The sequence below is a fragment of the Macrobrachium nipponense genome, chromosome 42, assembly GCF_015104395.2.
Source record: "Macrobrachium nipponense isolate FS-2020 chromosome 42, ASM1510439v2, whole genome shotgun sequence".
Lineage (NCBI taxonomy): Eukaryota > Metazoa > Arthropoda > Malacostraca > Decapoda > Palaemonidae > Macrobrachium > Macrobrachium nipponense.
Window position 1 is genome coordinate 24011522 of NC_061103.1, and position 27002 is coordinate 24038523.

The window sequence follows — 27002 nt, forward strand, 5'->3', positions numbered from 1 at the left end:
CATAGATTCGCTGCTGTTAACACGCCAGACGGCTTAAGAGATCTTAAATTTAGGTTAGGTCAGCCAGCTTGTTGCCATGGCATACAAGACACTAAAGTTCAAATAAACTAAGACAATTGTATAACTTTAAATTATGAATCTTCGATGAGCCCTCATAGGGTAAACTTTCACAACATTAACTGCCTCATTCATCTACGCAGAAGGTTAATCAGTGGTATATCAATCCCCTGTACACACTGCTCCAGTCACCTCAACTTTGCATAAAAAAAATCGTGCTCCCTGGATATTAAAACCCTTCATTTCCAATACTTCTTCCACCCCACTTATCCAGCACTCTACATTTCTCGGCTACGAGTATTCTATTAATAATACTAAAGTGGCCTAGGAAATATTTATGTCTTGGAATTCTTATACATCCTAAACCAAGGCATGAAACTGCCAGCGGAAAAGAGGTTATCTACTTGGGGACGAAAAAGCCCCAAATCCAATCATAATATATATATACCGCAATCCAGTCAATCTATTTACTGATAGAGCAATAAACTCCGAGGCATAGGAATTGGAAATGCCTCCTAAATGGTGGATAGCTCTTTCCTCACAAGGTAATGACAACCACGACAGATTCTTCTTTATCCGGCATTTATCATGGAACAAACTGATTTTATTTGAATCAGTTTCCCACATTAGTCAACCTTTGCCTTTACAAAATAAGGATCTATCACTTCCCTTGGGATTAAGCCCCATTCTTTTCGTTATCTATCTTACTTTAGAATGGGATATAAACGCAATGAGTCGCCCCTCATATCATTCACTTAAAACAGACACTGGCACATCAATCACTATAAAAAAATATCTGCACAAACGTGCACATTGATACGACCAGAAACGTGAGAATCCCTCAGTTCATTCTCTTATGCGAAAACTTCTTACTAAAGACTAAAAGCAGCCTACTTTGGACCTTTGCATTTAAGACACCAGAGAGAGAGAGAGAGAGAGAGAGAGAGAGAGAGAGAGAGAGAGAAGAGAGAGATAGAGAAGAGAGAGGAGAGAGGAGAGAGAGAGAGAGAGAGAGAGAGAGAGAGAGAGAGAGAGAGAGAGAGAGAATCAAAAGCGTTACGTTCACTATTAAAGCTAGACTATCAAGAAATACGTAAATAAGGAAAAGCCATACATACAGAAGTAGACTGCAAAGAATGAGAATGGTACGAGAAACAAGAGGGCTATGATACAACTGAATACCTTCCTGTTACCTCCTATTTGTCCCTGCTTCATCACACCTCTCATGGTCGTTTCAAAGAATCAATAAATGAGTTTTTGTGGTCTTTTTAATAAGTATTATCTAACAGAAAATAAAATCTTAGAAACAGCCCACAAAACATTTAATCAATTCGTGTCCATAGAAAACAATTACATATCTACAATCACAGGTGCTACCACAAAGGTGATGGCACGATACAATGACGTTAGGTCTAACCTAACTAATACGTTCACATCAAAGTACAGCTATATAATGGATGTGAATTACCGCATACTAACTCACAATACGTCTCCTTTGGTGAGTTATTTCCAGGGTTCCATAATATGCCACATTACCATTGACACTACAAGACTTTCTGGCCGCCTTTGGGCAAGTCTAAACCATCTACCTACAAAACAATTCTATTTATCCATATTAATCTAAATTACACCTAGACCTAATCATGCGGTTGCTGGCTGGTTCAGACTATGATGGCTACGCCATGCCGGGCCGTTAGATATGGTGCTTTGTGGGATAGCTAGAACACCTGGTAAAAGCTTCCGGATACTACCTAACTGGCATATTATTATTACAAATATTCAGCTCTAATGAAAAACTTGTTTATCCCTTCAAAGGCCTATATAAAATTGACTAAAAAACATCAATAATGATAATGTCTTCCCGCCAAGTTCTGCCACACCAAAGCCTTCATTCGACACTTACCTGTTCCTGCTGAGAAGAGCCGGCCGGTTGCTGATCGGTGTCATGCTGAAGCTGGTGAAGTTTCCTGAGTAACGCCTTCTCCCTGTGGGTGTAAGTCACAGCTAGGTCCCTTAGGGTAGCCTGCAAAACGGCTATCTGCTCCTGCTGACAGGCCACTACGGTGTGGAGGGTATGTAAACAAGAGTGCTTCGACTCCCCTTCCTTCTTCTCCGGCGTCGGCGATTCTTCCAGAAGGGCGTTATGGCTATGGGCGTGCATCATCTGCGGTTCCTGCGGCTGCTGGACAATACCCTCCGTATAACTCTGGCTCCTGGGCACGCCCCCAACGGTTCCCTCATCTTCCTGGTCGCCCCTCCGGAGGTACTCCAGCATTCCACCATAGAGAGATTCCTCGGAAGTGGTATCCGGTAATCCTGGGGAATCTCCGCTGAACATTGGTGGCGCTGGGATGGGCTGGTGGGGAAGCGGTGCCTCCTCGCCCCAAGAATCTGCCCTTTCCATCCCGAACGTCAAATTCAAGGCTTGCAGCAAGTGTTGACACCTTCGCCTCTACGTCTACGCCTACGTATTGGCATGTGTTTAAAAAAAGGCTTCTGAGATTTGGCAACTTTGCAAAACCTGCAAATACCTACGGAAAAAATGTAGATCTATTTTGTTAGGCTGATTTCACAAACACCGTCAGATCACAGTGGACAAGCTACCTCTTCCACCTACAGCTGCATAAGGCTACAAATAAAATACGTTCACTAAAGTCTTAATATCCAATTGGTGTAGCACAAATGCACTGATATAAGCCTGGCTCCACATATGTCTGCCCTTTTAATAAGTCTTATCAAAACATTGCCTTGTTTACAAAGTCCACTATGGCCTAAAAATTCAGTGGTCCTATTTGATTAGTACAAAAGAAGTGACATATGGCACATTACTATCAGCATACATGCTAATTCCGAAATGTGATGCCACAAGCAAGGATTCCAGAGTTAATTATCCAAAGAAAGTACACATGACAGTCACCTGCCCACGTGGTTCATACAAATTCAAAAATTTTTCGTAGTTCATATAAATACATCACATATAACTCGGCAAATAATACACTATATTTATCCACTACCGATCTATATTTCCGCTGGATATACCTGTCAAATCAGTTCGTAATTAGATCCACCGATACGAGTCATGACACGCCACGACCGCGCGCGACACATCCTTCACCTTGCACACCGAGAGAGAGACTGCCGTCGGTCGGGACGGTAGCTCAGTCAGCTGTTCGCCAGAGGAAGGTCGTCTCAGATGTAGAGTAGTGTTACCTAGACGCGAGCTTGCGCCCTCGCATTGGGCTCGTCAGTTAATCGGTAACTGGTGTTTGAATCACTCTACTGTCAGTTATTTCAGAAATCAATTTTGATTTCTGATGAAGGAATGTAATGTGTTATGGTACACTTAACTATGGAAATCAGAGGATTCGAAAAAAGTAAATGTCTAGAGTTGTCATACATCGTGATTACACATTACGTTTTCCAGGAAGTTGTAACATATCTGTTATTTTGCACAAATCGTGACATTTAGGTACTCTTCCCTTAAAAATTAAGACTCTCTCTCTCAAGAGTATGCTATTATGTGGATAACCTGGTTTCTGGTATTCTAATCTGAATAGAGAATTGTTGAAGACATAAAGGACAGCTGATAATAAATGAAATGACATTACCATCTTTAAGTTACGAATACTAAGCTTAGTGAGCCGTAGGTTGAAGATGTACGTATGTCAGAATTACAACCTCGCAAGAAGTCTCCACATATCAGTTTTTAAATAATATGCAAAGACAGTAATGCATGAATTAAGATATATTATATATATATATATATATCATATAGATATATATATATATATATATATATATATATATATATATCTTCCTCGTAAACCTTTAGTTCACATCGAAATTTTTACTCGAAACATTTTTTACCTTATTTCTCATGAAGTGGATTCTTTCACAGCTTTAAATAGTTTCTCGAAAAAATAAAAGATTTTTTCTCTATCTGAAAGAAGTTTCAGACTCGGTTGGAATATAGTTTCTCAGATTTAGCAAGAGAAGCAAGGGGATTTTGTTTTCAGTTGAGAAAGAATAGAGTTCCTTAGAATCAGCAGTTGATATTTTTTTTTTTTTACATGAAAGGCAATCAAGTGAGTTTAGACTAAAGTTCTCGGATCAGCAAGGGGATTATCTTCCTGGTGATTAGACTAAAGATTCTCTGACTCAGCAAGGGGATATATTTTCAAAGTGACATAGACTGAGTTTCTCGGAATCAGTAAAGGGATACATTTCCAAAGTGACATAGACTGAGTTTCTAGGAATCAGCAAAGGGATATATTTTCAAAGTGACATAGACTAAGTTTCTCGGAATCACCAAAGGGATATATTTTCAAAGTGACATAGACTAAGTTTCTAGGAATTAGCAAAGGGATATATTTTCAAAGTGACATGGATTAAGTTTCTCGGAATCAGCAAGGGATATATTTTCAAAGTGACATAGACTGAGTTTCTCGGACTCAGTAAAGGGATATATTTCCAAAGTGACATAGACCGAGTTTCTCGGAATCAGCAAAGGGATATATTTCCAAATTGACATAGACTGAGCTTCTCGGAATCAGCAAAGGAAGCAATGGGGTATATTTTCCAAGTGACAGATACTAAAGTTCCTCGTAATAAGCAACGGGATTATTTTCCAGACAAGAGACTTAAGTTTCCCAGATTCTGCAAGGGGATAATTTTCAAGGTGAGACTCAAGTTTCTCCAACTCAGCAAAGGGATTATTTTCCAAGTGACAGACTAAAGTTCCCTGACTCAGCAGGGCGATTATTTCCCAGGTGACATAGACTATAGTTTCTCTCAGACTCAGCAGTGGGATTGTTTTGCAGATGACATAAACTAATATCTCCCAGACTCAGCAACTGGATTATTTTCCAGACAAGCTTGCTATGCGCGCTGCAGCTGTCTTCCCTACCCTCCCAATCTCCTACCCACCCTGGCCCTCCTAGGACTGACTTAACCCATTCCACCCAGGGCGGACAAACCGATATGCAGAGGGTGGGTGACTGTGTCATGTCTCCCTACTGTCACTCGGGAGAGCGCAAACAAGATCCACTCTGGTTTTATTGTTTTAGATGATTTAGACCTAAGCTCCTCAGGCTCATCAAAGGGATTTTTCTTTCATTTGAGATACAGCTGACTTATCAGACTCACCAAAGGGATTGTTTCCAATTAAAATGGAATAAAGATTCTTTGGCTCAGCTAGAGGCTTTTCTCCAGTTGATATAGACTAAAGTTTCTCGGTATCAGCAACCGGATTTTTTTAACACTTGATTAGAATAACGGTGTTCGGACTCAACAAGGTTCCTTCTCGTTAGTTGAAATAAATCAATACTTCTTGGGCTTTGCACGTCAAAAGATAGTTAATTATGTGGCATTTGAAACAATAGAGCTATATTATGAAGGTTTACACTCCTCGTGTAGTGAAACAAAGGAGCTATATGAATTGGATATAGAATTTAGGCCAAAGGCCAAGCACCGGGACCTACGAGGTCATTCAGCGCTGAAACGGAAATTGACAGTGAAAGATTTGAAAGGTGTAACAGGAAGAAAATCTGCAGTTGTACTACGAATCAATTGTTAGGAGCGGGTGGAAATTAAGATGGGAGGAAGAGAATATGAATGGAGGTACAGTAAAAGGAATGAAAGGGGTTGCAACTATACTCTGTTTTTTTTCCATCTGTCCATCCGCCTGTGGTGGATGCGCATGGCAACACTGCGTCCCGGGCTTTAAATTATATCCTATTTCGAATATTAACGGTGTAATTCGCATACAGTAAACTATTAAAACTTACACATAGCGTAACTATTTAAAGCCCGGGACGCAGTGTTACCATGCGCAAACACCACAGGCAGATGGACAGATGGAAAAAAACGAGTATAGGGGCCGAAGGCACGCTGCAAAGAACCTTAATTATAATACCTACAGTGCACAGCACGAGGTGCACTGACGTCACTGCACCCCCTACGGGTTATAATATGAAGATTTACACTGAGAAAATCTTCTTTAACATAGTATCCTCACGTTACCCATTAGGGGACGACAGACAATGTCCAATACCTAAAAATAAGTAACCAAAAACCTATGGCACCTCCCACCACCACACCCCCTCCCCCCAAATCCACAAAATAAATGGATAGGATTGTCTTCAGAGGTTAATGGTTTGTCGAAAAATATTGTTTTAAATATTTATAACATTCTAAAGAAGTTGTGCATAAGGTTTTCGCCGACGTATTATTGATGCTGAAAATGCACAAATTATAATTAAGTTCACCATCTAAACAATGGTGTACACTGTAACAAGTGGTCATTTCACTGCTTATTATAAGTGTGTTGTCTTTCATGGTGAACAGAAATTCTAGTTCCTTACCTATAGTAGATTCACATCACTTGTGCATCTGATGTCTAGGCCCGTCCCTTACGACGTTCCTGATTGGCTGTTGATAAGCCAATCACAGGGCTGAAAACTCTGAGTCTCTCTCCAGAGTTCACATCGGCAGGATGTATGTTCCACCTTTCCTGAAAGATACTTTTGAAACACGTATCCCCCAGAAGAGGTGATACATACATCCTGCCTATGTGAACTCTCTCAAGAGACTGAGAGTTTCCAGCCCTGTGATTGGCTTATCAACAGCCAATCAGGAGCATCGTAATGGTCTGGCCTAGACATCAGATGCGCGGTTCATGTGAATCTACTATAGCCAGTTGAGCCGAACGCAATGGGAAGATATTTTTTTGCATCAGGTTTTCTGAATTCTTGATTGGTGACTGAACATCAGGCAGATGCTGACAATGGTTCTTCATATAGCAGATTTGCAATTAAGTAGGTTTCTCTGTCTTTGTTCTCTAATTTATTTCGCTTTTCTCCTCATGTTTTGAGAACTGCGTGAGCGTTTCAGTTTTATATGTAGAAAGATGACTTAGTTTAATCAAAATAAAAAGACTTGTTTTCCACTGTCCTCGCTGTCAGTCCTGAACTAATTTCTTTGTTTATCAACCTTGATCTTGGAATGGGAATCCTGTGAACTAATTTCTTTGTTTATCAACCTTGATCTTGGAATGGGAATCCTGTGAACTAATTTCTTTGTTTATCAACCTTGATCTTGGAATGGGAATCCTGTGAACTCATTTCTTTTGTTTATTAACCCTTGATCTTGAATGGGAATCTTGTGAACTAATTTCTTTGTTTATCAACCTTGATCTTGGAATGGGAATCCTGTGAACTAATTTCTTTGTTTATCAACCTTGATCTTGGAATGGGAATCCTGTGAACTAATTTCTTTGTTTATCAACCTTGATCTTGGAATGGGAATCCTGTGAACTAATTTCTTTGTTTATCAACCTTGATCTTGGAATGGGAATCCTGTAACTTAATCCATCCTATATCCTCGTCCTGTTTGATGAAATCATAATTTGAATTGAATAGAAAATTTGGATCAAAGGCCAAGCACTGGGGCCTATGAGGTCATTAGCGCTGAAGCTGAAATTGACAGTAAAAGGTTTGAAAGTGTAACAGGAAGAAAACTTCTCAGTTGCACTATGAACCAATTGTTAGGAGAGGAGAGGGTGGATAGCAAGATGGAAGAAAGATATGAACGGAAGTACAGCAAAAGGAATGAAAGGGGCCGAAGGGACGCTGTAAAAATCCTTTAGTAATGCCTGCAGTACACCTGTAAGTGCTACATAAGCAGAATATATGGAATGTTATTCCATATATAAAAAACTAAAACTATGATTAATTAAAACCAGTGACCCAAGAGGTCAACCAGTTTGCTTGCAGGAATGTGATCAGACCAGATATGATAAAGTAGGCTAAGATGACGTGTTGTAATCAGTCAGTGTCTAGTTGCCGTCACCTGTGGTCATTCATTTGTTTTGAAAACAGTAGTCCAAGCTTCCTGCTTGAGACAACCACCGTGACCTATAGCTCAAACGGCCTACGTGACTTGTAATCTATGTCATCTGTGTGTATGTTCGTATGTTCGAGCTACTGTCTGCTTCCTTTATGATTTGTAAACGAGATTGTAGTCAGAATTCAATCAGCCATCATCATTAGAAGACCTATCCAATTTTATCTGATCTTCATCATGTAGTCTCAGAAAATAGAGATATTTTTGTACTTCGTGTTTTCTACTAGAAACCTCACATCAGAAAGAAGATACTGAATGAACTTAGAAATTATCATCATGAGTTGAAACATCTCCGTCGTCATAACCAAAGAAGATACTGACTTCGTAAATTATCATCGAAATCCAAGGCACTCCAATGAGTATGGAAGTCATAACAAACCGGCCTTAGCGTAAAATCATCGCAGGTCTAAATAACCTCACAGGGCGCCTTATTATATAAAGGCATCAGCCCTATACACCCAGTGTGGTGCACTGATGGCACTATCCCCCTATGGCGATTATCCTCTTGATGGCCTTATGACAGTTGCCATGCTACCACTTCATACATTTATAATTTGGAGATCAGCATTTCTTAGATTGCTCAGCTCTGTAAATTTCTTTCTTTATAGTACTAAACTACCTTAGGAATTATCTACCTACCACACTTACCTTATTATGAACCTTCATCTCTAAAGATGCACCTGTAAAGGTCTTACGTATATTCCTATTTCTCACTTCCTTTGGGAATAAGTCTTATATTCCTATTTCTTGATTCAATCACGACTTGACTGTTTAAGGACATTGGTTGCTCACCCCTATTGAACTTTGCATTCAATAAAAAGAAAAAAATTAGAACATCATACTGTAGTGAAACTGTATTTCGGTCTCCCGAATCTAATAGCTATAGCTAATGTCCTTTAATTTTGAAATTAAATCTTTCTTTGCTCTCTTCTGCACTTCTTCACTTGTGAGCATTCTGTTCTGTGAGAGCTTGCCAGGTAAGTTAATGGCCTCCTCCTCTAGTTATGAATGCATGTTTTTACGGATATTGATCCCCTCGTCTTCCCAGTATAAGTAATTTTTAATTAGTTGCTAGAAGAGCAGCCCTCTTACCCCTAACATCAGCTGACTTTAGCGGCGGGAAATAAACACTCCTTTAAGCCTTAGGGACATATCCCAAAAGGAAGTGTAGCTAGCTAGGTACTTCTTAGGCTTACCAAGTTTCGCGCCTGACGACGCCCTCAGTCCAAACTAGTAGCTCCAGTAGGGCAGACGTGCCCTCTCTCTGACTGGAAGTCAGCCTTTGTTTCGTCAACGCTGATTGGAGCCCCCCCTTCAGACATCACGACACATGTTCAAGCCTCTAAGGATTAAAGGTACGTCTCGAAAGTGCAAAATCCAACCAGCCCTATTCCTCCAAGACGAATCTTGCTATTTCCATTTCAAATCTCCCTTTTATCACTTCTCTACTGAAATCCCTTTGTCCATCATCTGGGCACGTGTTGCCCCCTGTGACCTGTCCAAGATTGTCTTCATTGAATATTTCATTTAAACACTAGAATTCCTCCCCAGTGTGTGTTAAATAAAAGTGACTGCCCTTGTAGCTGAAATATAGTGCAAGAAGTCCTTATTTTATGTTGTGTCTAATCTGGGACTCATTTCCAGATGCTGAGTCACGTGTGCTACATCTCCTCGCAAGCGATTTCCTTACCGCAAGATACCTATTATCAATTTTGGAAACCAGCATTGAATTAGGATTTGATTGTGGCCAGCTTTCCCCTATTGTGAAGATAGGAGCGTTCCAGACATTATACAGCGCTCTGACCACGTGTGGCCAAGTTGCCTTGCCTTTATCCCAGGCCAGTCCTGGTTTTTTCTGTAAATAAACTTAAAGTAGATTAATTAGCTGGTTTTCAATGGCGACCTTCTAGAATAAAACTAACCAAATCAATCCTTTTTATAGTTATCTAAGGAAAGTCAGAAGCCCTCTATTTTCCATATTCTCCCTCTTAAAATTTTCCCCTTTATGTTTTAGGACTACATGGCGATCAATACGTAAAAACGTTCATTACAAGCAATAAGTAAATTTCAAGGCAAAACATCTCAGATCACTTTGGAAATTTCTTACATTCACAGACAGTTCTTCGTTCCGATATCCATCCGTGATAAAAGATGTATTTTGTAACATCCTTTAGGCCCAAGCAATATTGTTTTCTGGATTTCACTCTTCCTCCGTTCCCTTCATCTCTGCTGATCTAGATGGCCAACTTCTTTATTTGTTTTGTTTCAATTTCCACCTCTCACTTCAAAACTGGTTCTTCAGTCCAGTTCTATAAAGATAATGAAGTCATAATCCCATCGTGGGTGGTTGGTTTGCGACAATCTTCTTAGTTCACGTTTATAAAATTGAAATCATATCTCTCCACTCCTCTAGATAAGTTAGAGCCAAGGGGAAATGCTCCCATGTAAATTTTAAAGATTATGTTCCCCGCTATTGGTACAAAAATGTTTACTGAATTAGGTTTTCAACATCTTGCAAGATACAAACGCATATTCTGGAAAAAGCTATGTGATACAATATTCCAAAAGCTGGGTTCATTTGCTTTTCCATAGAGAATGGCACCCATCTTCTCATTGTCACATCTATTTTTTTTCTTTTTCAATTTCCTTTCACTGGCACGTTTTAAATACAGCACTCTTAACTCCTATAGAATCTGTTCTAACCAACGTCAGACCTAGCTGGGAAAAGTATGTACTACATGCATCCTAGCTGTTTCTAGTTTTCTGTGGTCAGGTCACACAGAACCATTGACGGTGAGGGAGGTCGTCTTTATGATACATGCATTAAGATACATGAATATTTCCCCTTTGTTCAGTATCTAAAATATACATTTAATTTGGAAATATTTAACTCACCTCGGCCTAATCGCCGATTTCCGTTTTTTATAACAGAGGAGTTCACTATTGTAAAACCCATAAATAAACATCATATCTGCACATTCCACATTACTGGAACAGTAAGGCATCGTTTCCAGTTTCTTGCTCACAAACTGAGTAAGTATTCTGACATGCGTAACCCGGACACCTTCTTTGCGGATGCTGTTTAGAGTAAAGTGAAGAGTTCAGCTCCATGCTCTATCCCCTTATCCATTACTACTCCGACATCCCGTGCGCGCCATCTTACTTGACCATTTAATGATACCAGTTATTTTAACAATTCATCTCACCGACAAACAATGCCTTAAAATGCTTATGTTTATAGAACATTTTCTGCTCAGAATGACTTTTTCTTCCATTTCCCAAAATATTTGCATAAACTCATATTACACCCTGTATATATTTGTGACATACACCAGGATCAAACCCAGGTCTTTTAATGGAACGACCTGGGCTCGATCCTGATGTGAGTCAGAAATTCATTTCTGTTCCACATGTGACTTTATGTTGATTATACACACACACACACACACACACACATATATATATATATATAATATAATATATATATATACACAGTAATCCCTCACCTATCACTATTAATGGGGACCAGAAACCAACCGCGATAAGTGAAAAACAGTGAAGTAGGGTCCCCCCCTATTTTTTAAATGCGTAGTACATATATGTAAATTTTTATTTTTTTTTTACATGTATACATGTATATGTAAATAATAACTGTATATTCTTATAACAAGATACATAACTCACCTCTATCAATGACGATGATCTTGATAAATGACGATGAAACACCTGTGCAGTATGATGGAGGTGAAGATGAAGATGATTTATACTGCACAGGTTAATAAGAGCTTTACTGCTCCTCAGGTGACGCCTCATCGTCAGTTGTTAGAGGCAGGGGATCACTGACGGCAGCTTCGGATAGAGCTGGAGAAACAGCAGGAGGCAACATAGTGTCTCGGTGAAGGGAAGCAGAGAAGTAGCAGGAGGAGTAGTATCCGACACTTCTGCAGGAGGTTTTCGACGCACCCAGGAACCATCGTGATGGGTAAGCTTTGTTGAACGTTTTTTCATCTGAGGGCAAAGATGCCCTTGTACAACGCCATAACCACTGTCAATACGGTTACTGAATTTGATGCACTGACCATGTTGTCATCGATTTCTTGCAGCCCTTTGTTGCATAGCCACCCGTGCCATGTTGCAGAGCTCTTGCAGATTTTCCAATGTAAGGCACGTTGCTCAGGTTCGTTGTTGTCGCTGCCTCTTCTTCTTCCTCACTCGCCGATCTTGTCATTTCGACGAGGTCCTCGTTGGTTAGGGGCTCTGAGTGGCAGTCGATCAGTGAGTTGAGGTCTTCTGCCGTCATGTCGGAGAAACCTTCGTTGGCTACCAACTGCGCCAGCCTCACAGCCTTATCTACGGCGGAGTGATGAACTTCGTCTGGCGTAAATCCCTCATAGTCATGAACGACGTCTGGCCACAATTTTCTCCAACTTGCATTCAGTGTTTGCTGTTTCATCTCCTTAAGAGCGTTCTGAATGTTGGCCAGGCATGTCACAATGTTGTACTCCCGCCAATATTTCTTGAGGCTGAAGTCATCGTCGCCTTCGTCGATGGAGGAGACGAGGCCCTCCATCGTGGACCTCGTGTAGAGGGCCTTGAAGGCCCGAATGACCCCCTGATCCATTGGTTGGATGAGGGAAGTGGTGTTGGGGGGCAGGAACTCCACTTGAACCCCGTCGTAATGCAGGTCCGTTGCATGTCCTCCTGCACAGTCCATCAAGAGGAGGACCTTAAAGGGCAGCCCATTTTCCGCGAGGTATAACTTCACCTGCGGGATAAAGCAGTTCACGAACCAGTCGAGTGTGAGGGCTTTAGTTATCCATGCCTTCTTATTACTCATCCAGTAGACGGGCAGCAAGGCTTTGTTTTTGTTTTTCAAAGCACGAGGATTCAGTGACTTGTAAATTAAGCCGGGCTTGAGCATGAAGGCCGCAGCATTCCCGCACATGAGCAGAGTGACTATCTTTGTGGGCCTTGAACCCTGACTTCTTCACTTCGTCCTTGTAAAGGAACGTCCGGGATGGCATTCTCTTCCAAAAGAGGCCAGTTTCATCCATATTAAACACCTGCTCTTTAATTAATTTCGGGAACTCGTCCTCGACGTAACGAAGAGCTGCTCTTGGTCTGCGAGGTGGCCTCCCCATACAACGAAACGCTGCGAAGACCAAACCTCCTCTTGAATTTCTCGAACCAGCCCTTGCTGGCAACAAAACCACGTTTTTCTCGTGGGGCAGGATCATCTTCATCGTCGTCATCACCATCATCGTCATCCCCCTTCAGGAACGAGGCTATCATAAAGGGTTTTGGCTTTTGTGCGAATCATGTTGGTATCGAGACTAACCTTCTTTTTTATTTTCCGACAGTCCGTTATCCACACTGATAATGCATTCTCCATTTGCACAATCTTCTTATTACGAGGAGTCACAACGCGCTTAGTGTCCTTGGAGAACGTTATTGAGGCAGTTTTACAGATTTTTAATTCGTCTTTTTTTATGTAGCGAACCGTTGACTCATTCAGTCCGTACGTGCGGGCAACAGACGCATAGCTACTGCCTGCCTTAAGCATGTCCAATAATTTCACTTTCTCGTTCACCGTCATCATTTTTCTCTTCTTCTTGGGTTCACCAGAGGATGTAGAGGGTGTAGGACATTTAGGAGCCATTTTCAAGGGCGTCACAAACACTATTTTGCACAAAAAAAACAGCTAAAACTTTCACGCGGCAAGAGTAGTGACATAAGCGCGAGAGAACAATGAATGCGGTCTTCCTTCGCTGGCCACTCGGCAGGGTGGGATGCTGGATGCTGGCTAACGCATCTCGGCGGCTCGGCCAATCAGCTTGCGAGATTCAGGAGCCGAGATGGCCAGCGAATCAGAGAGGTGGATTTTGAGTTACGCGCCATTTCCGTGTTGATACCTGATGTTCTAATGTACTCTCTCTGCCTTCTGCTAGCGCCCGCGCCATATTTTCTCAATTTTTGAATTTTTGATTGAATATTTTTTGAAAAATCCGCGATTGCACTGAGGGCGCGAAACTTGAGGCGCGAAGTAGCGAGGGATTACTGTACATACATACGTACATATTTGTTCCCCAGATTTCCTGGAAAAAGAATATGAACTAATTCGCAAGCAACTTTTTTCTTTTAAAGTATCCTGCCCATATAATTAAGAAAGCGATTCACAAAGCAACAAAGCAAACGTAATTTTCTACCGACCCCCTAAAGATGAGACCAGAGATACACCCAACAATAACATACAAAAATTCCACACCTGGACACAATTAAGAAGGTGACTCAGACTCTCAGAAAATTTAACCCTTTTGCATTTACTTACCCAAACACCTTAGCCAAATCCCTGATTAACGTCCAACAAAAGACATCTCCCAAGGACACTGGGGTTTGGGGGTTTACCAAATTCCATGCCAGGACTGTGACCAATCTTTTATTGGATTTACAGGTAAATCACTTCCCCAGAAATTAATACAACACAAACAGTCAGTTAGGTATAGACAACAGAACTCAGCTATTTTCAACCACATAAATGAACATAACCATAGAATAAACTGGAATTTGTCACGTGTAATTTATAGCAGCAACTGCTGGTACAAGAGTCAAATGATGGAATTGCCTTAATAACAGAGAGGCAGGTAATGAACATCTCAAAAGGAGCATGGATTTCAGATACGATCAACAAGGTTTTCATTCAACCAACGCTTAAGAAGATTAAAGGAAGATTATCCAGCTCAGCGGGGGTGACCTAAATTGGCTTGCCTGTGGATGGACCTCTTGGAATAAATACCACCTTTTCTGTAAACTTTTCTCATTCATCTACCTGAAGAGGGAGACAGCAGTCTCTGAAATATAGTACTATTCTCATTATATTTTGGTGTTTTTATGGGCTCCTTTTATTAGATGGAATTCTGTTGTAACAGAACATTTTTACGAGTTATATATACATATTATTACGTTTATTGATCGCCTCGTCTACCCAGCATTGAGCTGAATATTTCGATTACTAGAAAAGCAGCCATTTTCCCCTAATCAGCTGACTTCAAAGGGGAAAATGCAAGCCAGAGATAGAAATTTCCTGTTAGAGCGAGGGAATAAAATTCTTACTCCTTAGGGACGTATCACAAAGGGAAATGTGTAGCTAGCTAGGTACTTATTAGGCTTACTTCTAAGCTCCTTTTTCCTGTGAACCCTTAGCTGGCCGTATGTTCTGTTTTCAGGATGCCCTGCTATTGGGGGGGATAAGCTGAACCCATCCCCCACGAATCACACCTGCATTTGGCCTCAGTCCACTCGAGTCCGTGACCCAGGACAGACATCCTGCCCAACCAGCCTTTCCATTAGGCCTACCACGGCGGTACTGGCGCGCCCAGACCTCAGACAAAGCGGATGCCAGTTGTCTACAAAGGTCCACTTCCAATAATGCATCCAGGTACGCGTTGTGATACAGTCATATTGCTAGTCCTTTTCCTCCGAGTCCAGTAAACTGAATTTCATTTCCCAATTCGAACTCCTCATTCTCAAATGAATATCCCTTTGTTTCTTTCACTGCATTTCTCCCTTTTGTGATCGTCCCATACAAATTAAGTCATTGAATATCTCATTTAACACTAAGAGTTCCACCCCAGTGTGTTAGACAACGTGAGTAACTGTAAATTTGGGCAAGAAGTCTTTATTTTACACTGTGTTAATCTGGAACCCATTTTCCAGATTTGCTGAGTCCATGTCCTGTCTTGCTCGCAAGTGCTTCCTTCCCGTAACCAAGATCACAATGATCCCTTTGGGAAACCAGCATTGTTACACATCTGTTTATGGCCAGCTTTTCCTTACTGTGAGATAGATTTGGCCCAAGTGCGGACAAGTTGCATTTACTTTTCCCAGGCCATTCAACGGCCTCTTGTAAATAGTAAATGTATGTAAAGTAATTAGCAGAGTTTCCTGCGACCTTTTTTTTTCCAAAAAATAATAATACCAAAACCCCCCTTTTTAAGGTAAGTTAAAATCCAGTTACTTTGGCATTTCCATATAATATTTTCCCGTTTACGTATTCGGTTTATACGAGGCCTTGATACGTAACAATATATATTATATATACATGTATGTATATATAATTTTATATATATATATATATAGTAAATATATATATATATATATATATATAGATATATATAATATAACTATATATATATATATATAGATTATATAATATATATATATATATATATATATATAACGTATATATATATATTGAAAATGCCCATAAAATAATTTGACGATTTCTTACACTTAATAAGGATAATAGTTCATAAAATAGTATAATGCAGAGCGTATTCAATTATATGTAACTAGCTTACCAACCTGGCACTGCCTGGAAAATCTCTGATTACAACTGATAAACTCTCTTGCATTCCTGCTAAGATAGTTGCTTCTCATCCCACCTTCCTATTGGGGCTGAACTTGAGGACATAAAGGGCTTCAGGAGTTTCACTATTTATCTTGGCAACTTCAAAAACCATGGATTAGACACTAATAGCTGTTGTTTTCAGATATTTTTACATGTCACCCCTTCCTATAAGGGCTGAGCTTGGTCATAAAGGGCATTGGGAGAGTCTCTATTCATCTCAGTGACCTCAAAAACTATGGATTAGACAATAATATCTGTCATTTGATTTATTTTTACAATTCACCCCCTTCCCACCCCGCCCGATCGGGGCTGAACTTGGAACCAAAGGACATGAGGACTGCCACTATTCTTCTCTCCAACCTCGTATAGTGTGCAGTTATTTTGTTTGTTTGCATGGTGTTTTTACGTTGCATGGAACCAGTGGTTATTCAGCAATGGGACCAATGGCTTTACGTGACTTCCGAACCACGTCGAGAGTGAACCTCTATCACCAGAAATACACATCTCTCACTCCTCAATGGAATGGCTGAGAATCGAATCGGCGACCACCGAGGTGGGACGCAACACCATACCAACCACGCCACTGAGGTGCTTGCAGTTATTTTGTTGTTTTGTGATATATTTAATTAAGTTTTTTCAATGAAACTTTCAATGACTTCTTTAAGGATGTTACCTGTGTGTAGTTCACTACTGAGTGCATACTATATTGTAAAATACTTTCTTGAGCATTTGATTTTTTTTTTTTTTTTTTTGGTAGATCAGACTCGCTAAAAATGACAAGTTTATGTAACACGGTAACATAATTTGTTAGTTCACTACTAAAAGCTAGAGATGATTTTGCAACAGTGACCACCTAGCTCACTGTCAAGAATATGGCTGTTTTATTTACCTTTCTGAAATCATTAGGCTACATACCAGAAGTTTGGACATTACCTACGGTAAAAGACTACTTGAAGATTCTGAAGCTTCTTAGGCCCCAATTCTTCATGGCGTTTATTTATTTTTTAGAATTGTTAGATAAGTGATTAAGATATACTTACCTTTTTAAGATAACAGAGTACATTGATATTTTAAAATATTAACTCATACAGTAGTACAAAGAAATTTATAGATATTACCATGACTCAGTAGGCTAGTTATACTGAGAAATTAGTATAACTTCCTGGTTTTACGTTGTCATCTCTGTTGTAACTTTCTCCACAACTGGTTACCTGTAAAGAAAAGGTTAATTTGCTAAGAGAAAGAATACTGTATTTACAAGTGCATACAAGCCTATCACTTAAAAATGATGGTTGGAAATCTTGATACATGCTTTACTATAACAGTTTATCTGTGTTTTTTACCCATTCTTTCCAAACAAATGTTAAATAATTACTACCCATATACATTTTAACATACATGTGGACCTATAACGATTAATTTTAACAATCGAACATATTAAAATATAAAATCATTAACAATAAAAAATAGTTATAATACAACACTGCACAGTACTATGATGTAAGAGATAAGACGTCCTTTCACTCGTACCTATGTAGTAAGTTATTTAAAAAATGACACACTTGAGAACTGAAATGTTACAGAGGTACAGTGCAGTAAAATATAGTATAGTTTGTGTGTGCTCTTTCAAATAATACAGCACCTACATATTTTGTGCTTACCATCCTCTATACATTTGGTTTAAAAAAAATAAATAAATAAATTGAGGAAACGCAGAAATCACAATCCCTACATTTTGAGATGAAGTGATGGGAAAGTACCCTTGATCTGATAATGCATCAGATGAGCCATCTGGTTTGGGTAATTTTCACACACCAAAGATGGATTTCTCATTGTTGAATCTAGGGTAATGTTAGGAGCTTATATATGTGGTTAATTTCAATCTCTTTTTAAACTGTGAAGATGTCACAGATTGTAAATTTTTGGCCTATAAGAACTTGTACACTGCATTCCACGCAAGTCTCAATTTCTGTAATTTTGCATTTAGATTTGTTAAATATTTAAGGCTTAGAACATCTGTAGTATCAATACGTAACTTCTTGTTGATCTGTGATAGTCTTCCTTCTTTGTTAGAATTTTTTGGCCTGAAATATTTTCCAAACTTCATCAGTGACTGATTAAATTACTAGACAGTAATAAATTCAAGCACATGAAATTCTTTTTGCCCAAATATGATTAAGTTTTCCACCAGCCCCTAGGTTACCTTTATTGTTTGTATGGTGTTTTTACATTGCATGGAACCAGTGGTTATTCAGCAACGGGACCAACGGCTTTACGTGACTTCCGAACCACGTCAAGAGTGAACTCATATCACTAAAAGTACACATCTCTCACTCCACAATGGAATGGCCGGGAATCGAACCCGCGACCACCGAGGTGGTAAGCAAACTCCATATCAACCACGCCACTGATGCGCTTTAAAACCCTTTATGGCTGTAATTTTTGGTTTTAATCTACCAACTACAGCTTTAAGGAATATGATGTATACTGCATCTTCAATGGTGAGTAACATCTAGCATTGCATAAACTCCTAATCAAGTCAGTATCAACGGACATTCAAATGAGACCAAGATGCAGGCATGGGTCACCTTGGGACACTTGATTACACCTTTGTCAAGGAAAAAAAAAAAAGGCGGCGGCGATTAGCAGGTGAAAATGCCAATTCAAAACCGTCGGCATTTCTTTACTTTTAGGATAAAATAGTTTGAAAGATTCCAAAAATAAGAATGACTATAATCCAAAACTTCTTTGTGTTGCCAGAATAAAAAGAGGGTTCTTCTCTTAATTTTGGAGTATGTACTGTTCATGGGCATTCTTCACTTAATACACCATGGCAGGCTTGATCATACGACTCAAAAGACTTGCCACATAGTAGTAACATTACCTCACTATCTGATTTGCATTTTTATGGAAGGATGGACAAAATAGTCTTACCACTATTAAACACTTACCCTGGAGACTGGAGTGGTAGTATATCCTTTCTCAACCAGCTTGAACTTTGCTGGAAATCTGGCATCACAAAAATTTTAAAAGTTCCAATTCCTGATGTCGACGGATTCATTAGCAAATGGAACTTCAGCAGCAATTTTATACATTTTAAGACCAAAACAACTCCCAGTCCTATGGAGGCATTCTTTACTTACGGTAACTAGCTTCACTATTCTGTGTTTCATCAGGTGTTCTTGGCTAAAATCTTTAAGTGCTTTGCTTTCTAATAAACATGCTACTCCACATTACAGCAAGTTTGTTCCATGTCTACTACAAATTTAATGCCTTTTCCATCTTCACCACACATTTATCAAACTGTGAATATAATTTCTGCTGCTTAGGGATTCTAGCAAAACTTGGTTGAATTTTTTCTCATCTGGCACAGAACAAATTGAGGATACTTCTTTTGGTACATCTTTGTGACTTGACTGATGATCTTTTTTTTAATTAAAGAGATGAATTCTAACTTTCTCACTATAGGGGGCACTACCTCCTACTTTGATATGGCAAGACCACCAGCATCATTTTTTTGCTTTTGGGCAATATTGTCCCAAAAAATACATATACTAAATGGTAAAATAAGGTACTGAAATGTAAATGGCAATAACATGTTCTTTGCCGCACCTCTTGAAACTTTCATTTATGACCCTAAAGGTGCGTTCACACTGTCGAACAATGCCCGACGGACAAACTTTGTTGCCATATCAAAGGCGAAGCAGGATGACGTCAAAAGCGTTGAAACGAGGGAAGTAGATCTGGCAACAAACTGTGGTACCAGTTGAAGTTGTATATCACTGTTCTTACTCTGGTAAGCAATTGTTAATTGGTAACAATGTTTGTCCGTCGGACGTTGTTCGACCGTGTGAACGCACCCTTATAAACAATTACATCTATGGGAAGTGGCTGTGACTCAAGCCTTTTGTTCAAAGACTCAGCGCTCCCACAATTTTCAATGTAGATTGCTCAATTTTGTTTCATTTTGCAGCTAAATGATTGCTCTATCCAATGGTATATAAAACCACTCAAAATAACTTTATTTAGGAGGAATAATGAGTACAAATTCCAAGACACAAGAAAATTTTGCACTTTCACCCAAAGAAAAGTATTTACAATATAAGACTTCATTTTCATCGACAGCACACCCAGATAAATTAACTAGTCATTGCATTGCAAGTTGTGGTAATTATAGCAAAGAAAATTTTAAAAATTAATGACAAAGTATCATCAAGCTTTCCATAAGATCAGTGTCACCGATGTGTTAGTCGCAAAAAAATTTTTTTTTAAAGATAAGTAGCTCTGACAATTTTCAAGGTAGACTGCTCAATTTTGTTTCATTCTGCAGCTGAACGACTGCTCTAAACGATGGCATAAAAAAGCACCCCCCCAAGATATGTTTATGTAGATGAAATAATTAATAGAATTTACAATAGTATATGGGAAAATTATACCTACTTAATGCAATGCAAATTTGTATATTGTACCAAGGAAAATGACAAAATGAACAATGCAGTAGCATCATGTTTTCTGTTAAAAAGTGGCACTCAGTCAAGCATTCATTCCTTTCTCTCACTGCCTCACATAAAAAAATAAATGACATAATTATGGAAAAAATATTTAACAGACACAAAACAAATAAATATACATTTACATAGTACACATAAAACAAATATCTGGGACACTCACCAAAATTATAATTATCCTGATCTTGGCAGCTGGTTTGTGCAATTATTTTTTCTTGACGTTTGCATATGTCATAAATACATATACATATTTAAATGTGGATGATGCTTATATCAGTCATCAGTAGTCAAAAGGATTAACACTGTGAATTCTGAAGTGTGACAGAGTCATTGACCATGTAATTACTTGGGGAGGCTGGGGATAATTGGAAAAAGGTATGAATTATATGGCTGCCTGTTCATAAAATTTTGAGTCAGATTGAAAAATGTGAATAAATTCCAGCTTTAGCAGGGGTTATGCAGCATTTGATTACATAAAACTAAATTTTGGATATCTCTCTGGAATTTGGAAAAAATCTATAAGTTACAGCAAAACTGTAACGAAGCCACTAAGTGGTATCAGTTATACTTGGTAGGAACTTGGAAGTTCATGACAAGAAATAATGCAATGATCACTTAACAGTGAAATAAGAAAAAATTAATCAAAGAAAACATACCAAGTTATGCAGAGGTCACACTAATTACAGTACCTTCATCTTTTTATCATGGTGCACTTTGATGGTAATAAAACGTCTTCTGAAGTGTGCCTGCTGCCCCAGCAGGGCTGCTTTCTGCATTTACTTCTCATCCATTCATTTTGGTTTTTCCACACACAGTTGTTTAACTTCTAGATCTTTACCTTGTTCCAACCTCATTTCTTTTTTAAAGAGCATACTCTTTGGGGGAGCTTCATGAGACTTATTAAACTTAAATGAAAGGTAAAATTGAAGAAATTAGACATCTAGGTAGGGAAATACCAGAGGAAAATAGATAAATGGCAAAAGATGGTTTGAGATGCAACTGGGAATAACTTCAAAAAGGTCGAGAAACAAAAGCAAACTATAGATGATATACATAGAAATGGGTCAACAAGCTTGTTCCTTACAAACAAAAATATGCCACCTAAACATAGTGAAAGAAATTAATCTTTACATACACCATATTTTTTCAAAATGCTGCTAAAATCCCTACCAACTAATATTAAAGTGACAATGACATTCGGAAGCACTGGTCTATTAAAACTCCTTAGCTTATCCAGCAATATTGTTTCAGGTAAGTCACAATGTACTGGTTTAATAAAGACAAATATTATTGTATTTTAATTGAGACAAAATCTGACCAATAATTCCCAGAGGTGTTTCATTATGGTTGAATACGCAATAAACGGCTTCTTTGAAAAAATATCAGTTATAATGTATGTTAAGAAAAGGTACAAAAAGACATGATTATGAGGAAAAACCCTTGTACAAGCATACTGCTAAAAGCATGCTTTAGAAAGTTTGCCAAAAATGGCACAGAAGGTTTATTGTACCATTCTTTTGGCCTCCATTTGCATAGCTTTCTGCTCTTTATAATTTGTTCCTCTGGTCAGTTTCTTAACACTGCCCATAATTTTCAACTCGCCTTGAAGGAGTCCAGAAATACACCTTGCTCCTAGTCCTGTTAAATTACTTCTTAGTCAAATCAGAGAAAAAACTCCATTTGAGGTACAGCTTACAATAATATGAGCTGTGCAATGCTCTTTCACATCTGTTTCTTTCCTTTCTTCCCAACTGGCTTCCGAAATCCAATTTTGTCTTTAAATTTTAACCCACAATCATGAACCAGTACTTTGCAGACAGGGCCAAGTGATCCCATAAATTGGACAATAGTCTTGTAATGATTTATAATGTATCATGAAGAAGGCACCAAGTTAACTTAAGTATGTCAGCCAAAATATATCAATCAATATTACGACTTCAGAATTAGATATTATATCATAGTTGTAAACAAAATACTATCTAATAAAAATGTACTCTAATTATTAAAGAATCACTACAAATAAAAAAAAAACAATTTTTTGATCAGATGACAGGCAGATGTTCCTTACTTGTAACACCAGAACACAGCAAGAATAAATGGTTAAGGTGTCAAAATAGACATAAGGCAGCCATAATGCAAATAATTAATGCTATCTTCCATAATATTATTAAAGATGTCACATGAAGGCTCACAAATAAGCTGTGCACATCAGTTAATATCTAAGATCAGATACCATTTTTCCAATTTACTAATAAGTAAAAAATTCTTTTAAATTCTGGGATACATCCAATTTCTGTAACACTACCATTATCCCAAAATCAAGTGGTGTTTTAATGAGGGCCATAGTAGCTCACAGTAGCATAACAGTATATTACTAACAAACAGTAGTAATCAATGTAAACAAGGATGAAAATAATACCTAAAGGATATTGTCAATGAATTTCATATATTTCAATCTTATAAAAACAACAAGTTAATAGTCTAATGAAATTCAAATGCACAATTTCCAGTTGCATAGGTGACAAAAACATTTCTCTGGGAAAACTGTCATGATGCACTACATAAATGCAACTTCAAAGCTGCAAATAACTACTGCAACCTTACTCAATAAATGGGTAAGGAGAGAAATTCAAGACTGAAAATTGAAATAAGACTAGTAGAGAATCATAAGTCAGTTGGCGACACATTTTACAACAACATAATTTTACAATGATTTGATGAATAATGTGCTGCAAATTCACATCTATTCTGTACACAGTAAAATCTCAGGAGTTTACGTGAGTATACTTCTTGCAGTCCCTGACATTAAACTGTACTGATAAATAAACAAACAAGAACAGGTAGAAAATTAAACTTTACAATTCCCGCACTTACCAGGGTCACGGAAGTTCTTTCTACTATTAGCTAATTGATTAAAATATAATAATTAACCTGTACATGTATTCATCAGAATTTCAAAAACATCTACTTTTTGTTCACTGACACAGTCACTTTCATTTAGGTAGCAATTCACAGTACAGTAAACAAGTGACTACATAAATACGTAACATTCAATGATGCGGCTTGTGGTCATGAGTGCGTTTACTATCCAAAACCCCACTTTTTCATTAAGGTCACAATGAACTTTTTACAGAGGTCAGACATTGCTTTATAATGTATTTGGTTATTTATCAGAATGCATTTCCTTTTCTATTTTAAACTGAATTCAAGTCATGCATTACTTTATTTTTCAAATTCACTAGCTCCATCACGTCATTAATGCCCTTTCCATTTTGAGACAAATTTAATCACAGCCAGAGTTCAAGATTTGACGAGAGTTTTCTGGAGAACATGGGCATCTGCAGGTTCGATCCTTTTGTAATAATGCTGCTTGGTTTCTACAACTTCAAAGCCAAACTTCTTGTAGAAATCTAGGGCACCATCATTGTTTACTTGCACATGCCTGAAAAGTAAAGAAAATACAAGTTAAACGATGCAGTATCTTACAGGGAATAAATATGCTAAACTTATGTCATCATCCAATTTAATCATTTTTGTTCAGAATCAATATTAACAGCCTTACTTGTCAAATAACAAGAAAGACAGACATATTAGTATAAGGGTGCTATATTAGAAAGTTCCCCCAGAAAGTATTTCAAACTTCGCTTTTATTTTCAGAGTTCACACAATATAAATCTGTAATAAATGAGGGCTAGCCATGTATAAATTATTTAAAACGAGGTACTAAATGAAGCAGAAAGGAAAAAATCCAATGTTCTAATAGGAAGTCATCAGGCAGTGCAAGAAATCCTCTCACAAATTAAAACCTTAAATCAATTACCAACTACAGATCATACATGAAGCGTCATCCACTTATTGCTTCAACCTTCCCAGGTGAATGTACTGCTGCCACATCCAAAGCTAGACTTATGATAGACCAAATTAGGCTTAATAATGACATCCACAATTAAATCAGTTGTCTTACCAGTACCCAAATGATATACCATATATACTTGCATATCATGCGACTTTTGAAGACCTAATTTTGGAGCTAATTTTAAGGGGGTCACATCATACATGATATAAAATTTGAGTATGTAATAATCACATATTAGTATCGTATGATAAAATTCAAACATAATGGATACGCATCTTTTCCATGTATCTTTTCAAAAGTTATGCTTTACTTCACTGCATCCAATAATATTATATGTATTTTCATACTACTAATATTTGTTTGTATTATAAAATACAAACATAGCAATCAATGCTTTGTTTTGGAAATCAGCTGAGGGCAATTGCAACGCAAGTTTATTTTGCTCTATTGAACTCAAATCAGAGCGACTTTCTTGTTTCTAGTTAGCGCAAATGACTCCCAAGATACTCAATTTACATGGGACAAGGTTATTTTACGTTATACGAATTGTTTTCAAGTCAAAATATCACTTAAATAAGTATCGTTTAAGAACGAAATTTAGTTATTTTTTCATTAGTAGATGGCACTGAGGACATGTTTATTGCGTAAACAAATGATAAAGAGATTCCGTTCAATATTTTCACTTGTAGTATTCATTAGAATACTACGAGCTTTACGTATTTACCTTTTATTGTAGTGAAAACAGTACAATGTGTTCTTTCATGCCCAATAATTTTGATTAAAACACATTTCTCTCAAATTTTGTTCACAGTTGAGTTTGATGGTACTACACCAAAGTTTGCGAGTTTTTCATCCTTGTTGCCGATGCACAATAATAGTTGTTAGCGAATCAACATTCTTTGCTCAACTTCAGCTAAAATTTACAGATTAAATTTAGCAGTAGTATATGCCCTTGCTGATCTTTTCTCTAAAGCAAGTAAAATAGATCAGTCCTATTCTCCCTAACGACAATTGTAACTACAATATTTTTTTTACTATCGTACGATGGTTGAAATGCAAGTAAAAGGCTGTTATCGGATTCCGTTGTTCATAGCAAATCAGCAGTTTCTGGCTGTATGCATTTTCAAAACAAGTAACATACTAACGATACTTTTGGCATTCTTTTTTACTTTTTTAAACTTAACTAGAAGATGTGATAGAGAGATAGAGGAAAAGGGGTTAGTCTAACTAAAAAATGGAATAGATAAAGAGGAGGAAAAGAGGTTAGCCTATTGTTATTTGGTCTTGTACATTTAACTCGCATGCTGCGTGATAAAACAATTTTTTAAGGGTGAAAATTTGGAGGTCTCATTATTTATGAAATTGCATGTTACAAGAATATTACAATACATATGTGAAACATTTTTGGGTGAGTTTTCTAAGATTTTACACAGCAACAACAATTTATCAAACCAGTTACAATTCAACGGAATCCACAAACTAACAAGTTATTAAAAAAAAAAAAATAAATAAAAAAAATAAGTCAGCCAAAAGAGCACACACAGTTGTGGCCAGTTTTTGAAGAGGATAGGAATTTCTATGATCGCAAAATCCCACAAGAAAAATAATTATGGATTTCAAACAATCTTAAAAATATTGTAAAAAATGCAACATGTATGAAATAAAAAAAAAATTTACCAAAAGTTAATAACTTGAGAAAATTAGTAAAATGGAAGGGCTGTTTAGCTGATTCTTGATTCTCTATCCTATGTATAGCCTAGGCGGACTGAACATTTTCTTACAGGCTACTGAACACACATACAGTGAACAAATATTTCATGGTGAAGTAAATTAACTAAATACATGTAAAGCACAGTGGAACCTCAGTTTTCATACAAAATCCGTTCCAGAACGTCCCACAAAGTCCAAAACGTAGGAAATCCGAAACAATAATTCCCATAAGGAATAATGTAAATACAATTACGTAATGCATTCCAGACACCCCAAAATATTAACAAAAATACATTTTATAAGGAATAAACACCGTTTTACATACAGAACAATGAAAAATAAATATAAATCACTAATGAAATGAATAAATGAACATTTAACATCAGTCTTACCTTTATGGAAAACATTTGCTAGCGTATGGAAGATCGAGAGGAGGGGAGAGGGAGGAAGAGAGGTTATTGTTTGAAAGGGGAATCTCCCTCCAGAAGGACTTCAGGTATCTAGGACCTATCTGGGGTTACTTCTTTTTGTTTTTTACTGGCACTAGGACCAGCTTGAGAGT

General features: G+C 37.9%; 3 protein-coding genes across 3 annotated transcripts in view; all 3 read right to left on the reverse strand.

Annotated features, from left to right (window-relative positions):
• LOC135213422 (uncharacterized) overlaps positions 1–3185 on the reverse strand; it is a 541077-nt gene extending 537892 nt beyond the window's left edge. The window contains exons 1-2 of the mRNA XM_064247383.1: positions 3097–3185; positions 1961–2588 (exon numbers count right to left, since the gene is read on the reverse strand). Coding sequence (XP_064103453.1) covers positions 1961–2461 — 501 coding nt within the window. The 5' untranslated portion in view covers positions 2462–2588; positions 3097–3185. The remainder of the gene's footprint in view (positions 1–1960; positions 2589–3096) is intronic.
• Positions 3186–12016: 8831 nt separating this feature from the next.
• Positions 12017–12904, reverse strand: LOC135213304 (tigger transposable element-derived protein 1-like). The gene has a single exon (XM_064247285.1). It carries the CDS (start codon positions 12902–12904, stop codon positions 12017–12019), a length of 888 nt encoding a protein of 295 aa, XP_064103355.1.
• A 10397-nt stretch (positions 12905–23301) lies between these two features.
• Positions 23302–27002, reverse strand: part of LOC135213022 (probable N-acetyltransferase san) — a 58909-nt gene continuing 55208 nt past the window's right edge. Inside the window, exon 4 of the mRNA XM_064246831.1 lies at positions 23302–24316. Coding sequence (XP_064102901.1) covers positions 24175–24316 — 142 coding nt within the window. The 3' untranslated portion in view covers positions 23302–24174. The remainder of the gene's footprint in view (positions 24317–27002) is intronic.